General features: G+C 38.5%; 1 protein-coding gene across 3 annotated transcripts in view; it reads right to left on the bottom strand.

The window, feature by feature from the left end:
* The window catches only part of GALNT1 (polypeptide N-acetylgalactosaminyltransferase 1), an 87,146-nt gene that overhangs the window by 7,121 nt on the left and 64,352 nt on the right, over nt 1-15,673 (bottom strand). For all 3 annotated transcript variants that reach the window (XM_030012075.2, XM_030012073.2, XM_041123064.1), the window contains 4 exons: nt 12,680-12,887; nt 9,578-9,748; nt 8,034-8,151; nt 6,932-7,112 (listed from right to left, as the gene is read on the bottom strand). In XM_030012075.2, the coding sequence (XP_029867935.1) occupies nt 6,932-7,112; nt 8,034-8,151; nt 9,578-9,748; nt 12,680-12,887 (678 nt within the window). The remainder of the gene's footprint in view (nt 1-6,931; nt 7,113-8,033; nt 8,152-9,577; nt 9,749-12,679; nt 12,888-15,673) is intronic.

Below are 15,673 nucleotides of genomic sequence, written 5' to 3'. Positions count from 1 at the left end.
CCTCCTGTATCTGCCCACTCCTTTATGGTTGTTTTAATTCCTTCTGAAAATTAATCTGTGCAAAAATCATCTGCACATGGGTTGAGGAAGGTGCGCATGATCAGTAGATATTTTTGCCTCACCAAAATTAAGCACTGCTGTCATTAATATTCCAATAGTATTAATTAAGGGTAGGATAATTCCTAGTTTTCAGGCATCACATTCTTTTTGTATTTTCCACACTACACTCCATACCACACAGGCCAAAACTAATACACTACAAAAAAACCCAAACCAAATGAAAACCCAAACCAAAAAAGAACAAAACCAAGTCGTACCAATTTAAATTCCCCTCGCACACCACAAATATGGCTCAACTGGCCACCACACTATAGATGTCCAGCTGCATACATTTTTCAGAAATCCTTCCACTTAGAGGACTGTGAATTACCTCTAAAATTGTTGACCTTTTGAAACTGAGTTTGAGACATTTCTAAGCTGGCACACTGTGTTATTAAATCGACCTGCCAGCAGATGGTGTATTTCTACTCAATTAAGACAGCTAACTGCATAATTTCAGCTAAATGTTTGCAAATATCAATAAAAACATTAGTAATTTCAATATTCCAGAAAGAGAAAATGCTAGCCAGGGTTTTAGGCTTTTTTTTTTCCCCTTTTTTTCAGAGCTAAAGACTTTTTAACAAAGATACCGGAGAACTATACTGGTAAGGGAATGAAAGCAAAGGAAAGCTTGTTTCTTAATGAAATTTTGAATAGTGTGAATGAAATTTAAAAATCTCTTGGAATAGAATCCCAGAAAACTTCAGTCTGGGCTTTCCAGTCACAAAAGAAATCCCAACCCCCCCAAAACAGAAGACAAACAAAAAAACCCCCAAACACTGCCCTTTCTTCACCAAAGCAAATATTTGCTCTACACCAAAAGGAGCACTCTCAAAAGATGATGAAGAAAGAAGAGAAAGGCTGTACCAACCACAGCTAAGTATAGAGTTCTTCATTTTTCAGTGATGAAAAAGCAGCTGATGGATGAAACAGTTATCATGCCATCCTCACCACAACCTTATGATACTCAAAACTCATTCATCAGAGTTTGCTACACTGACCTTCAGAAAACAACACTGTTAACACTTTGTCACATCATTGAACAGCAGTAAGTATTAAAGTCACAACCATAAAGAATTAAATGCAAAGTGATACTTAATAGCATACAAGCGTGCTGTTTTTTAAAGTGCTGTTTTTTAAAGTAGTTTTAAATGTCACCACGTAGAAAGAAAAGTGCCAGCTGATTTTCCCTCTGTTACAATGAAATAAAAGGTGTGTATTATATTCCATTTAACCATTTTTAGTCTGAAAGATTTTTAAAAAATCCTCTCTGAAGTTAGGTCTGCACCAAACTGTATACTGGCACATAGACTACAGTTAGCATCAGGTTAGCAGATGGACTGAATAGCAGAGTTGCCTTAGGGGTGTCCTCGAAGAAGGCTGAATTACTCTGTTTCCAAGGTTTCTGGTACCTTACCTATATTACTCAAAACTAGCTTGAGTGTTCCTACACATTTGCACTATACAGTACAGCGGCAGTTACTTATGGGAAACAGTTCTTTGTGGGGTGGGTGGGGCGAAATGGAAGCAAACTGGGAAAACTGTGAAGTATAAAGCATATAAAAGATTAAGTACATGTCTAAATCATTATTTCCTCCACAGATTGGTAAAACCTATATCCACACAACAGTGACATATACCTTCCAGTGTTTTTGTACTTGTTTTTAAAGGCTCAGCTAAAAACAAACAAACAAAAAGCAAAAAAACAAACCACAAAACAAGAATTCAATCAAATCTTCCTCCCAGGAGACAACTATTCCAGACTCTACAGGTATGTGCACCATGAGGAAGACAATCACGTCTGCTAGTTGTTCTTTCAAATATTTGGGTTTGGTTCATAAAAAACAAAAAAAAAAGAAAGAAAAAACCCAGAAATAGTATTTAACAGTACTTGCTACTGTTGTCTTCACTTGACCATTCAATATATTTTTTATTTCCTCACCCCCCTACCTCAAACCCTAATTACATTAAAAGCCTGGACCTCCCTGATGATTGTATTTGTCACACAGCTTGCGGTTTGCTGCCAGACAATCACATGCTTTTTTTAACACATATGCTTAAAGATGTACTGAAAAATAAATATTGATAAGACAAAAAAAAAAAAAAACCACACATCAAATCATCCAATCACACCAGCACCAGTTCTTTTGTACTAATGTAAGATTTCTCAGCACTTGCTTGTGCTGTCACTATTCTTGAAGTTTGGTATGCAGTAATAGACTACTCTGGTTAGTAATATATAATGGTCTTCCCTTATACCTTTACAAAAACATACATATAATGATGTCTATCAGTAGAATACTCCTCCTTCAGTTTAATTTTCTTTGCCACTTTATATTTAAGCTTCCCATCAGCCGTGTTGCAACAGCTCTGCCATCCTCAAAATTTCAAAAGAGCTGAAGATTTGCTTGCCAAGTTCAATGTGTGGCAATATATTTATGCTAAACTGCTTTAAAAAAAAAAAAAGCAGCATGATGTTTTCATCATGATTATAAATTGCTCAATCATTTTCAAAAGCACAGTATGAAAACTGTTTCATCTAAAACTAGTCTTCTGTTAAAAATCATAGAACTTGTTTGCTTTTAGTATTATGAAACTCGATAAGCAATAATCATTTAAAACCAGTTTGAATAGCTACGTTATTTGCATTCCCAATTAATGCTAATAGGGAATACTAGCTGAAAAGAAGAAAACACGGAATCGCTCAGTACATATTTAGAACATAGGCATAGCTACATTGCAAGATGAGGACTCAGTCCCTTCTCTGTCCTTCCTATCAACCATAAATAAAAACATTATCCATTTCCAGTCTGTACATATTGAATCTTGAATTACCATTCTTGGCTAGAGACCAAGGCAGGCAACGATTAGAAACTAGATCTACTGGTCCAGTTTTCAGGATAACACATCTATGTCTCTGTCGAGATGGCTCTTGCTCAGGTAGTTCTGCAGTGCTGTCTTTTCAGGCCTTCTGCCTGTTCACTTAGCCCCAGTGCAACGGAAGATACCTTCTGGGGCAAACTTTTAATCGACAATAAAATTAGTTTCCCTACAAGCTAGACGAGGCTCTACCCGAGCTCATTGGAGCTGCTTTTCGGGATGCGTGCCGCTCACCAGCTGGGATGCGAGAGGCTGCTGAACGACAAGGATGCACGCTGGACACGGAGCAGGAGCCCAGACTCACAGGCAGCACGGGGAAACCACACAGTCTGAAAGTATCCATGCTTCACCTTTAGATTAAGGATACCAACAAATTCTGCAACTGTCAGTTTACCGTTAATTAGTAATGAGGAGAAGGTTAGGGGGAGGTAGCTGCAGTAAGCCAGACTAATGCTTTGCAGCTGCTGCTGCAGAAAGGGGCAGCTTTCTCTTGCTCAGCTTCAGATTCCTGCTGCACCTCCGGTGTGACACGGGTGCCAACGTAACCAGCAGAGAGCCAGCCCCCGGGACAAATAATCCTGACAAGTTCAGCAAGTCAAATCAGTTGACACAGATGAACAATCAACAAATGAAGGGAGGTGAAGCCCTACCACCTGCCATGAAAAGCAAGGCACTCTCCTCACAGCAAGCTGTTAGGCTGACTTTGCCATCTCGTGAAGCCTCACCTTGGACAATCCAGTCCTAGGATTTTAAACTGGAGAAAGCAATGAAAAGCCATCACTAGAAATAAAGAAGTGGCAGAGTCCGCAGAACAGAACGACCGGAGCCAGGAATCAGACTATTCACCTGCACATGCTGGATCTGTTTTCTCAGAGCCTAAAAGAAAACGGTCTGGGAAACAGTGCCCTGATGTAACTCACAACTGTGAGGAAAACTGTCAGCTAATGAGAAACGACTACAGCTAGTGCCATTACTGCCGTGGAGAATAGCTGTTGCTTGCAATGAGACAGGCTTCATTTTGGCTGAGCAGCAGCTGCTGCAACACTTTCCTGTCCAACTTCCATCTGTACCTAACCACTTCTAAGCAGAGAGATGGCTTCTAAAATGCATGAAAGCTTAAAACAGACAAGTAATTTCTACCAGGCTGTACTTACCAAAGAAAAAAGGATTACAGGCTTACTTTTCAGGAGGGCAGCTTTCCATTTAACTACATTACATCAATAGTAAAAAGTCTCTTGAGTTCCTATCATTCAAGCAGTAAGCCTTTTTTTTTCTTTTCCCCGCAGACAACACAGATTACATGAAGTGGGAAAGCTACCTGAGAATCTTAGGTTTGCTTTCCTGGATCAATCCCTCTGCAATATCACTATCTTAGGGGAGCAGAAGAGAAAGGATAATAAAGGAGGAAACAATTTCTTGTTAGCTAGGCTCAGTGATGCCTGTCAGTATATTACCCTCCTTCAAAATCCAATTTTCTCATCCATGTCAACTAATGAGAAAAAACCTGGGTGCACAGAGGATTGCCTGTTTTCCTCACTCATCTGCACCCAGGCTTGCAAACCACCATCAGCTTAAAAATCCTCACCTCACGCCTTGCAAGAACACGTGGCACTGTCACAGCAATATTGAAAGTACACATTGTACTAGCAAAGACTTTCACAGGCTGCATACTGTACTGTCAGAGGGTCACTACACCATCATTCTGCAAGAATTAAACATTTAAATTTTTATATTAGAAAGATACCTGGAAAAGCAGAGTATGGCTAAATGAGCCAATGTAGCAGAGATTCACTGAGTTCCTAAGACAACTATTGTCCAGAAGGACTTACTGAAATCTACACCGATGTTATTTGCCATCAAAAGGTAAAAAACCAGGGTCTGCAACACTCACGTAAGATTGGAGATACCCAGAATAACAACAGTAAGGTGTCTGTGAACTTCCCAAAACAGTAATCCTTTCTAGTTAATACCTACTGGCTCTCACAACTTACATGGATTTGGGGGGTGAGAGGCATAAGTGGCACTGAGTACATTTATGGGTTTATTCTCTGAACAATAGGTATTACATCATAGCTAAGAATGATCCACAGTACTAACCACTCTCTTCACAGCCCCAGGCAACAAACCAATTTCAGAATAACCCAGCTTATTTAGGTACCATATAACCCTATTCTTGAAACACTTGGAAATTCTAGCATCAAACTTCAGTGCAGTGCCAATACAGATTTGGGGACACCAATGAGATCGTGTGCCAGTCGGCAGGTGCAGATGCTCTAAGAGGAGCTTGGCAAGAACGCGTCCCTATCCAACAATCATTCAGGCTATAAGCACACAAACTATGCAGATATGCATCTTTTGAAAGGAAAGAAAATATACAGTGCAGTTATAGATAATTGCTTAAGTTACTTCCACCATTTCAAAATTTTTAGCATATTCTATTTTAAATTCTTTCATTCCTTTTCTCCAACAGGAGAATGCATTCATATTCCACAACACTGCAAAGCCATGAAAGACAGACCTATCAAAATAACAATCTTGCAAAATTCAAACAGTATAACTCCCTTTGTGGCTTACACTTACCACATGAAACAGAAGGACTACAGAGATTACAAATAAAGTAACAAGAGCCTTACCATGGTGTTCAGTAATTTACATATTTTTTTACAAATTTGGTTATTTTTATAGTTAGGTGTTCCAGCTACTTACTAGATTTTAAGATCTAGCTTGACACGGATGCATAAAAGCAATCTTAACCAAAAACGATTGCACCTATTTATATATAACTTTTCTGAATATCTATGCATGTCATGTTTGAATTCATAAAGCTTCATTAATAACAACGCAAGGCTGTAACAACAAACTGTTACCTCTGATTTCACCTAAAAAGCTTTGAGTAGTATCAAGCATTTTTTTCTTAATTAAAAAAAAAAAATCTTAGTCTTATTTGAGTAATGCATTCTCTTAAGACAAAAACCACCACAAACCCACAGTCACTTGTTCTCATAAGTATTCTTAAAACCTGTAATCTAAAATTTGACACCGTTCAGACTAATACTACATTGTATTACAGCTTTTAAATTTCAATACTAATGCAGGTTTAATAAGCAAGTCATAAGGAAATACTAGTTTTAAAGATATGTCTTTGGAAAAGCAGACACGGCACACAGAACTACCACTTAGCATTTAAAGTCGAATGTCTCTAATGTCTTAAGTATTTAGAAAGGATGTCCGTTGCTACCCAAAGTTTGTCTCGGTTTGTCTTTTTAAACAACAACAACAAAAATATCCTGTAGTGGAAAGTAATAATTCAGTATTTCCCAGGCTTCCTTTCTTTTCCAGAAAATTTTTTTCAGAAAGTTTGAGTTCATAGGAAATTTGCTCTCATATTTTACATCCTCTTGTTTTGTTAACATCCATTTTAAGAAACATAATAAATACCATCACCGTCAAGTATATTGGCAACTTGCCCCTATACTCTGGATAGTGAAGTGCAAACTCTACCAAGTCTGAAGATATTAACTTTTGCCACTCCTGCTACAGGGTTTCACTTAAATCACTTCTGATCTATTCAACCTGGAATGCCTACAACACAGAAGCCAGAGACCAAACCCCAGCACATTATGAGATGTATTTGGATGGCTAGTTTTCAGCACTACTGTTGAGCTCTGACATTCCACTGAGCTTTAATTCTATCGTACAGGAAGCTCATTCATAAATCATGTGTGCGTTTTAAACAAAAAAAAAAAAAAAAAAAAAAAAAAGACATCAGGGTACATCTCTGGCTAACAAAATTATTTTTCAATTAAGACCTTCCTTTTTGTACATCTTACCTGGGCCTTGTCTTATGAACTTCAAAGCAATAACATTTTTATTTAAATACTCATGTTCTTTCCCAGTAGTAATAACATTTTAATTCTTAATAGGTATTTCTCATAACCAAAGACCTGCTCACCTGGGGAAATGATGTAAAAGAAGTTTTTAAATTCATCCATCCAGACTTCTGCAAGCCGCCTGTTATTTTTGTTGATTATCTGTCCTGTACCTCCTGGAAAAGTGTATGGTGTTGCTTTTCTGAACACATGCCCAACATGTGAACAAGTTACAATTTCCAAAGTGCCACCACACTGCCAGATCTGAAAGTGACAGAACAATTATTGCATAGCTTCAAGTCATGAAAAAAAAAGTTTAAAAGTGTTAATCACTTGCGTCTGTTCAAATTGGAGAAACAACATTAGTTGAGGTCTAGAACAAATACATACTGCATGGAAGAGACATGTATGCCTGTTTCCTGCTCAACAGATAAAGATGCTTACAAGCCCGAGTAAGGTAGCGTAAGAAAGAGTACATCAGGCCTCATAGCAGTAATGCATCGGCAGGGGACTACTTCAGAGAACTGGGCAAGCTGACAGCGAAGGGAAAGGCTCACATGAATCACAGGGAAGTAACAGGTGTGATCTGTCCAAAAAAGTCTATTATAAAATAGAATCTCTATGTAAAAAAAAACAAAACAAAACAAAACCCCCAAAACCAAAACAAACAACAAAACCCCACACATACACTTCCCAAGTAAAGTTTCTGAAAATATTTTTTATTTTGGACCTCTGAAAATGGCTGATTCAGAAAGCTGAACTATTTCAGAAGTATCCACCCACATACTCGGAGCTGGTAAGTAAAAACAAAAGGAAGTAGTGCTGTTTGGTAGGAACAAAAACAAGAAAAACAGCGGTTAAGTCCACATCCAAATGAACACATGCAATCATTATGTTAGAAAACAGCAAGAAGAGAGAGTTTGTAACAGAGGTGCTCACATCTCGCTGACACATTAAATCACGCACTGAGGACGTCACCCTTAACTTATGCTTCCCAATTAGCTTTTCTAACTGAACTCCTTTTAACATACATGCATTCATTCCTCAGAAGAGGAACCTGACGGGAAGCAAGTGCTAACTACAACAGGAGAGGACACTGATGCAGGCAGCAGATCCGTGTTTTACAGAACTCAAGATGCACCATCCTGAGTAACAAAACCCTGAAAAGAGAAGAGTTTTACCTACCCTGAAAGAAATTTCTAAGTTTTCTCCACCCCAAATATCCATTCCAGCATCATATGTTCCAATTTCTTGGAAGTAATCTCTGTCTATTGAAAAAAGACCTCCTGCCATTGTAGGTGTCCTGGGCGTGGGAGAAGACAAAAAATAAGCGTCAGTCACTATGAAAACAGATACTTAATATATTTCATACTTACACTGACAAAATGGCTTTTTATTTCCCAAGTTCCTAACATATTCCTTCTCAGCAGGCTTCCACCCAAATTCAGTTACCACTGATGTACTTACTAGCTCAACATTTTCCAGAGCTGGAACCAGTTAGTGACAGTTCTCCTTATTTTCTTACTTCAAATTGGAGTCTGGATAGAGAAACAGCCCCTAGAAAGCTGCTGCCATTCCCGAGAAAGACTTCTGCCTCCAGTGTTCATAACTCATAAAAGAGTTTCTTACAAGAAATTTATACTTCTAGCAGCTGTCCTTGAAAAAGTTACGGGAGACCATGAAGTGGCCTGCTTGCTTTCACTATTATCGCTTCATACAAGAAAATTGTACAGTCAGGGTTACATCCAGATTTTCTTTACAAATTCCTTATTGGTAGAAAATATAAAACTGTGCTAGTTTCTCCTAACTTCAGCAACATCTCCCAGATATCCATTTTTTTAGTCAACAAATACACAATAAACAAATTATATACTAGGCTGACAATACAACTTTGTACTTCAGGTATACAAATTATTTACACTTTTAGCCTAAATGTTTTTCTATCACTAATCATTTTCCTGAAACACTTTGGGCTCCTTCTGAAAGACACATAAAATATAAGCTAGGTCACAATCTAACTAAAAATTTATGTGGCTTTTTTCCCTTAAAAAGGAAACTGGGGTGGGGGTGGGAATACAATTAGCCATATCCTGAGAAGACCTCTGGATTTCTTAAATGAAAAGCAAACAAAAAACAGTAAAGGCCATATCCTCAACTTTATGGTAAGTAAATATTGCCTACTTTCCTGAACAGTAAGGCCAGAAAATGTAAGTTTGCAATTGTTAAAACATACACATTACTCACAAGTTATCCGTCTTTCTCCTTACCTTTGTCATAACATCTACATGACATGCAAGTATAAATTCACCTCCCATTCATGGTCTTTGAAGACATTAAATTTATATATGTATGCACACACACAAATATATATACACATACATATACGCCAAAAATCAATGCATCTTTTCAAAGTATTGTTTACTTTGTTAGAATAAAAGATAAAAATAAGCTTCAATAAAAACCCGTGCATCAGTATAAAAACTAGTTAAAATCTAGTAATTCACCAGTAATTGACATAAAAATATTTCTAAAGTGACAAGCTGACTGCTTCCTTCATTGTTACCAAAAGTTCCCAACAACCAATCCATGTAAAAACTTTTATGCTGTTCCTTCAACCAGACAAAAATGATGCTGCAACACAATTCATTAAGTACTTACAAGATTAACCTAAAAAGGATATGAGTAAACATCAGGTGAACATTTCAACCAGTTTAGTAATTTCTTATTACCTAACAGGAAGGGTTCGATCTCCTTTCCGTCGATCCATCTCTCTCTGAGGAACAGGATACCAACGAAAATTCAACTTCCAGTTGAATCCACCATAGGTCATGTCGGAACCTGCCATATATTCGAAGGTGTCATCGCTAATTACGTCAATGATGGGACACACTACTGTTCTCCTAGAAAAAGGAAAGAACCAAAGCCTATTAATTAAAGTGTCAAAAAAGGTGTATGTTTGGTTTTTTTTAAATTTTAACACATACAGTTTAAATTTTCATAATGTCATCTCTTTAACAACAGTAGTCAATAAATTATTACCATGAAACATACTCAAATTCTGTCTTGCTTATTAGAGTTAATTCATCTAAAGGAAAATGTGTTTTTCTGATACAACTTGGCAATACTAGCTCTTTCTTTAAATAGTATTTGTATTATTACAAGTACTTATATTCACCCCTCTGCAGATGGAAAAAATTGATCACAGCTTTCTCAGTGCTACACAGTGATCGTACAGAAGAGGTTTCTGTTTCTAGTTACATGGTCGAAGTGACTTGCATGTTTTGAAATTAAAACTTGGCCATTAGCTCTGGGAAATATTCTTATAAGCCCTCAGGACTAAGAAATGATAGTCATTGTTAACTAAGTATAACTACTGCATCAAAGTCGACAGAAAGAGGCCTCCTTGTCCACTGTCCTGACATAATTAAGACGTATATTCACAGAAACTAATTCTAATCATCTTAAAGACACTCAAGTAACTGCCCTCAAGCAGGCTGCCTCTCACTGAAAGCTCTGTAAAAAGATTCAAGGGTTGCAACTAAATTTAAAGGACTTTAGTTGAGCCATTTGCACAACCTGTAACAATTTATGTATCGTAGTCTCACAAAAGTGTATTAATGATAACTTAAAGGTTAGTATTATGTCTTAGCACAGTGCTGAACAAAGATTCTTTATTGCTCGTAGCTTTTTTATCATGTAATGCTATATACAAACCAGTCAGTCTCACCTCTGTGCCCAGCAAGATCATGGAGCAGATCCTCCCAGAAACTACGCTAAGGCACATGGAAAATAAGAAGGTGATTGGTGACAGCCAACATGGCTTCACTGAGGGCAAATCATGCCTGACAAATCTGGTGGCCTTCTACAACGGGTTTACAGTGTTGGTGGATAAGGAAAGAGCAACTGGTGTCATCTACCTGGACTTGTGCAAAGCGTTTGACACTGACCCGCATGACATCCTTGTCTCTACGTTGGAGAGATGTGGATTTGGTGGATGGACCACTCGGTGGATAAGGAATTGGCCGGATGGTCGCACTCAAAGAGATGGTTCCATGTCCAAGAGGAGAGCAGTGACGAGTGGCATTCCTCAGGGGTCGGTATTGGAACCAGCGCTGCTTAACGTCTTTGTTGGCGACACGGACAGTGGGATTGAGTGCACCCTCAGCAAGTTTGCCGATGACTTTAAGCTGCGTGGTGCGGTTGAAACGCTGGAGGGAAGGGATGCCATCCAGAGGGGCTTTGACAGGCTTGAGAGGTGGAACTGTGCAAACCTCGTGAAGTTCAACAAGGCCAAGTGCAAGGTCCTGCACATGGGTGGGGGCAATCCCAAGCACAAATACAGGCTAGGCAATGAGTGGATTGAGAGCAGCCCTGTGGAGCAGGACTTGGGGGTGTTGGTTGACAAGAAGCTCAGCATGATTCGGCAACGTGCATTTGCAGCCCAGAAGGTATATTCTGGGCTGCATCAAAACAAGCGTAACCAGCAGGTCGAGGGAGGTGATTCTGCCCCTCTACTCCGCTCTGGTGAGACCCCACCTGCAGTACTGTGTTCAGCTCTGGGGCCCTCAAAATAAGGAGGACATGGACCTGTTGAGGCGAGTCCAGAGAAGGACCCTGAAAATGATCAGAGGGCTGGAGCACCTCTCCTACCGAGACAGGCTGAGAGAGTTGGGGTTGTTCAGCCTGGAGAAGACAAGGCTCCAGGGAGACCTTATAGCAGCCTTTCAGTACCTAAAGGGGGCCTACAGGAAAGATGGGGAGGGACTTTTTACAAGGGCATGTAGTGATAGGACAAGGGGTAATGTCTTTAAACTGAAAGAGGGTAGATTTAGATTAGATGCAAGGAATAAGTTCTTCACTGTGAGGGTGGTGAGGCACTGGGACAGGTTGCCCAGAGAAGCTGTGGCTGCCCCATCCCTGGCAGTGTTCAAGGCCAGGTTGGATGGGGCTTTGAGCAACCTGGTCTGGTGGAAGGTATCCCTGCCCATGGCAGGGGGTTGGAACTAGGTGATCTTTAAGGTCCTTTCCAACCCAAACCGCTCTGATTCTATGATTTTGTAACGTTAAATTTTAAAAGTGATTTTTATCTATAACCATAAGAACAAACCAGGTATCTGTAACTTAATATCTAGTCTATTTAATAAGCCGTTTACTAACAGACTAGTGTGCAACTACGGAGTTACTGCTCAGATGTATGAATGTTTTATAGAGCAGACCATTCTTTCACTCCCCCCCATACAATTTCCATCACAGTATCATGGATGTAAGTGTTGCGAATATTGACTTATGATAATAATACAAAGCTATGTTACTGCAGCGTAGATCAGTATGATTCCAGTAACTATTCTAACTTTAGAAAATACACCCCAGAAGTCCAAGTCACAGCACAAATTTCCACAATACAAATGCATTACGAAATAAAGAAACCACAATGAGAACCTTAAAACAGTAAACCTGACAGCTCTTGCTCACAGTGTTGGCGTTACGTGAGATCAGGGCTCCATCTGTTCCTCAAGAATATCTTCCCAAATTCATGAAGGAATGGGCCAGGCTGCAGATGGAAGACCTCAAATTCCACTGCTTTCTCAAATCCACTCATGCTCAGGTCCTCTGCTATTTAACACATTATCCCATGCATCCCAATATAAGTGTCACTTTAAACCAAGTTTTCTTTTTTAGAAGTTGTACTGAATTAGCCTTTTATCCTTACACCAATAAGAATTTATCCAGCCCTTCAGAAAGTAGATATTTGCTCGTAGGCTCTATTGTAACACTTGGAGCATTTCTTAATAACCCAAAAAACCAACGTGGACGAACAGATGGATAATTACCTGTCAGCTTTGATCCTTGCCAGCAGAGGTTCAAGCCAGCCTACTGTACATTCACAATGAGCATCTAAGAAGGTGATGACCTGGCCCTTAGAAGCAGCAGCCCCCTTTAATCTGGCTCTAATCAATCCAGAACGCTGTTCCATTCGAATCACATGAACAGGTACTTTTAATTTTTTCACATAATTCTCCAGCGGTCTTTTCAAGAAGTCTGCAAAGAATGATGAAAACCATGGAAACTGTCAGTTACATAGTTCAGCTTTTTTTTTTTTTTTTTTTTTTGATGAAGAGACTTGAATTAAGAGACATTTCCTCATTTCTTTTCTATCCTTTTCCTACTTTCTCAGTTTCCTCTACTGCTTATTCTACCCTTCACAATATGCTCTTTCAAATCTCCATGTGTTTCACTTGCTAGAGCAGGAAGTTCTTCCTCCTCTTCATTTCTTCACTATGGAAAACACAAAAATGAAGAGAGTGTAGAATGCTTACACAGAAACAAGACGGGATAGGCAAGTTTTTATTATGGAGTAGATGTGACTCTTACTTTCAAAAACATATGCATAAGTGCTCTTGGACATAGCGCTTCACTACCAAGAAGATACAGAAAATGATCCAACTAGCTGAACATAATGAATTACCTCCTACAGGAATGTAACTTACAGATAACTTCTTTGCAAGCAGTTTAAATCATGATCAAACTCATTTTTCAATTGTGCTTTCTCTAGATTTTTCTGGCTAATATTTTTTTCTATTACATTATCACTGTAACACCTAAAACCAAAAATAAAGACAAAATCATAAGCGAATATCTGTAACACCAACAAACCTCTGCTTAGCTGAGGAACAAATTATTCAAAATAGAACAGGCATAACTGACTACCATATGCCTAGAGACTAAAAATTACTTGCATTACAAAGAGCTGCCAAATTAACAAATTTCCCATTGCCAGGCAGAGTTTTTGTCCATCACGAAAAATTAGACTATGATGGATGATGCCAAAGGAAGAACAAAGAATTGAGGGAGAATGCAATTGACAGTCACAGAAACAGACTTCTGCAATAACTTGCAGATTTCAAATCCGTAAAAAAGGCAAAATAGTCTTATAACACAGCTACGGAATATATTAGATTATACACTCAAAGCACATGGGAGTTGTACTACAACAGTGCAAAGCCTGCAGTAGGATTTAGCATAAGATAGTAACTACCTCATACAAGAGTAAGTGTGACACTGGAAGGGGGAAAAAAGGCACGGCATGAACTCTTAGTGGCTGTTTTGTAAATCTCAAGAGGCAGAGTTGACCTGAGGGTGATTACCATTCCTTACCACTGCTCTGGATGAATAAGTTCTAATTGACTCCTCATTTTTTTCTGTGCATTGTTGGACTGTCACTAAAACCCACAGAAATAAGTTCTGACACATCTTGAAAGCTGAACTGTGTTAAAGGAGCCTAAGAGGTTGATAGATCTTAAATAATTGTCTCCAGAGAAACTCAAAGCAAGTTAACTCTTATTTTGCATATTAACAGAGACTCACATGAATACGTGTTTATTAGTACAAACCAAGTGTACATGTCTGAACATTTTGCAGGCCTTTTGCGGTTGAGCACAGAGATCATTTGGCTGACTGAGTCTGTAGCAAATATAATCTCAGCTCTTTACAGAGTAGCTTTCCAAAGCCGCTAATTTAAAATAACTAGTATCACGGTAATGTTTATATTTTTAATGTATATGGCTTCTACGATATACACAAAGAGAATAAAACAGTGAAGCATTTCTTTCTATGCTAACCATCTCATGAGCAAGTCACACAAATCAGCATGTTCCTCTGCACATTTCAGGTGTAGTACTGATAAGCTTTAAAAGTAGTTCTAACCACTTAAAGCTGAATGAATGTGGGCTATGACATTCGTCCTTGAAGGCACAGTTACATTAACAAAATGGTAAAATACTGCCAGGAGGAAAAGAGAAAGATTTCAATAGTATAAGTGCAGCCAGTCAAGAACAAGCATAAACCAGAAGGTTGTATTACAGAAAGTCACGGTCAACATATTGCATATAAAAATCTTAAGTCCTACCTACATTTTCTCTGTAAAGTATTTCAAATTTCAATTTATCTTTTCAGGTTCTTTTAAAATTTTTTTTCTCTAAGAAACAATCATAGATGTGTGCAGCGTTTTCACTACGGAGGCAACACGGTTAAGAACAGTCCTTCTCCCATGTTTAACCATGTCCATAAAAATACTCGTATGAACGACCACCTTGTTCAAAACTTCAGAAGGGAGTATTCCCAGAAACAAAACATTGTGCCAGACATTCAGTAACTGTGCCCTTAAAATATTACTAGAATTTCAGCAAAATAAGAAGAAAGGTAAAGCTTGATGTCTCAGCCCTACAAAAGGCATGGAAATAACTCAGGCGTCAAGATTTCTGGTGTTCCTCTGCTACCAGCAGTTAGGGCTAAATGCTCAAATCCAAGCAGCTATTTTCCCTCCAGAGCGCTGTCTCTTAGAGCAATACACATCCCTCCCTCAGTTCAAGTAGCAAGAGTCTAGGGTTTTGGACTAGTCATACACCCAGAAACTGGTAATAGTTTCTTGGCAAGAAAGAAGTCTCTCAAGGCAAGAACTGCTTTTTTCTTTTAAAAAGAGTATTTGAATAGTCTTTTAATGCATGGAATACATTTTGGCCTACAAGAAAAGCCAGAATCAAGCTGTAGAGACAATTTTCTATACAAACCTATTGGTCATATTTACACTAAACCCTATATTAAACACTCAAATGAAAAGTTTTATGCATCACAGAGTCAGCTATTTACAAGTGACCCAGGATGACAGCTGAGTAAATTTTTAGCATTGCCTCATACACTTCAAACAGACTGAGGTTTGATAATATTAAAAAAAAACCAAACAAACCAACCCAAAACCCAAACAAAAACCCCACAAATACTTCTACTTGGAAACAATAATAATTCAGGTATTTTCAGAGGTATAACTT

This window comes from Aquila chrysaetos, chromosome 4 (assembly GCF_900496995.4).
Source record: "Aquila chrysaetos chrysaetos chromosome 4, bAquChr1.4, whole genome shotgun sequence".
NCBI lineage: Eukaryota > Metazoa > Chordata > Aves > Accipitriformes > Accipitridae > Aquila > Aquila chrysaetos.
This window is presented reverse-complemented; position numbering and strand designations above follow the sequence as displayed.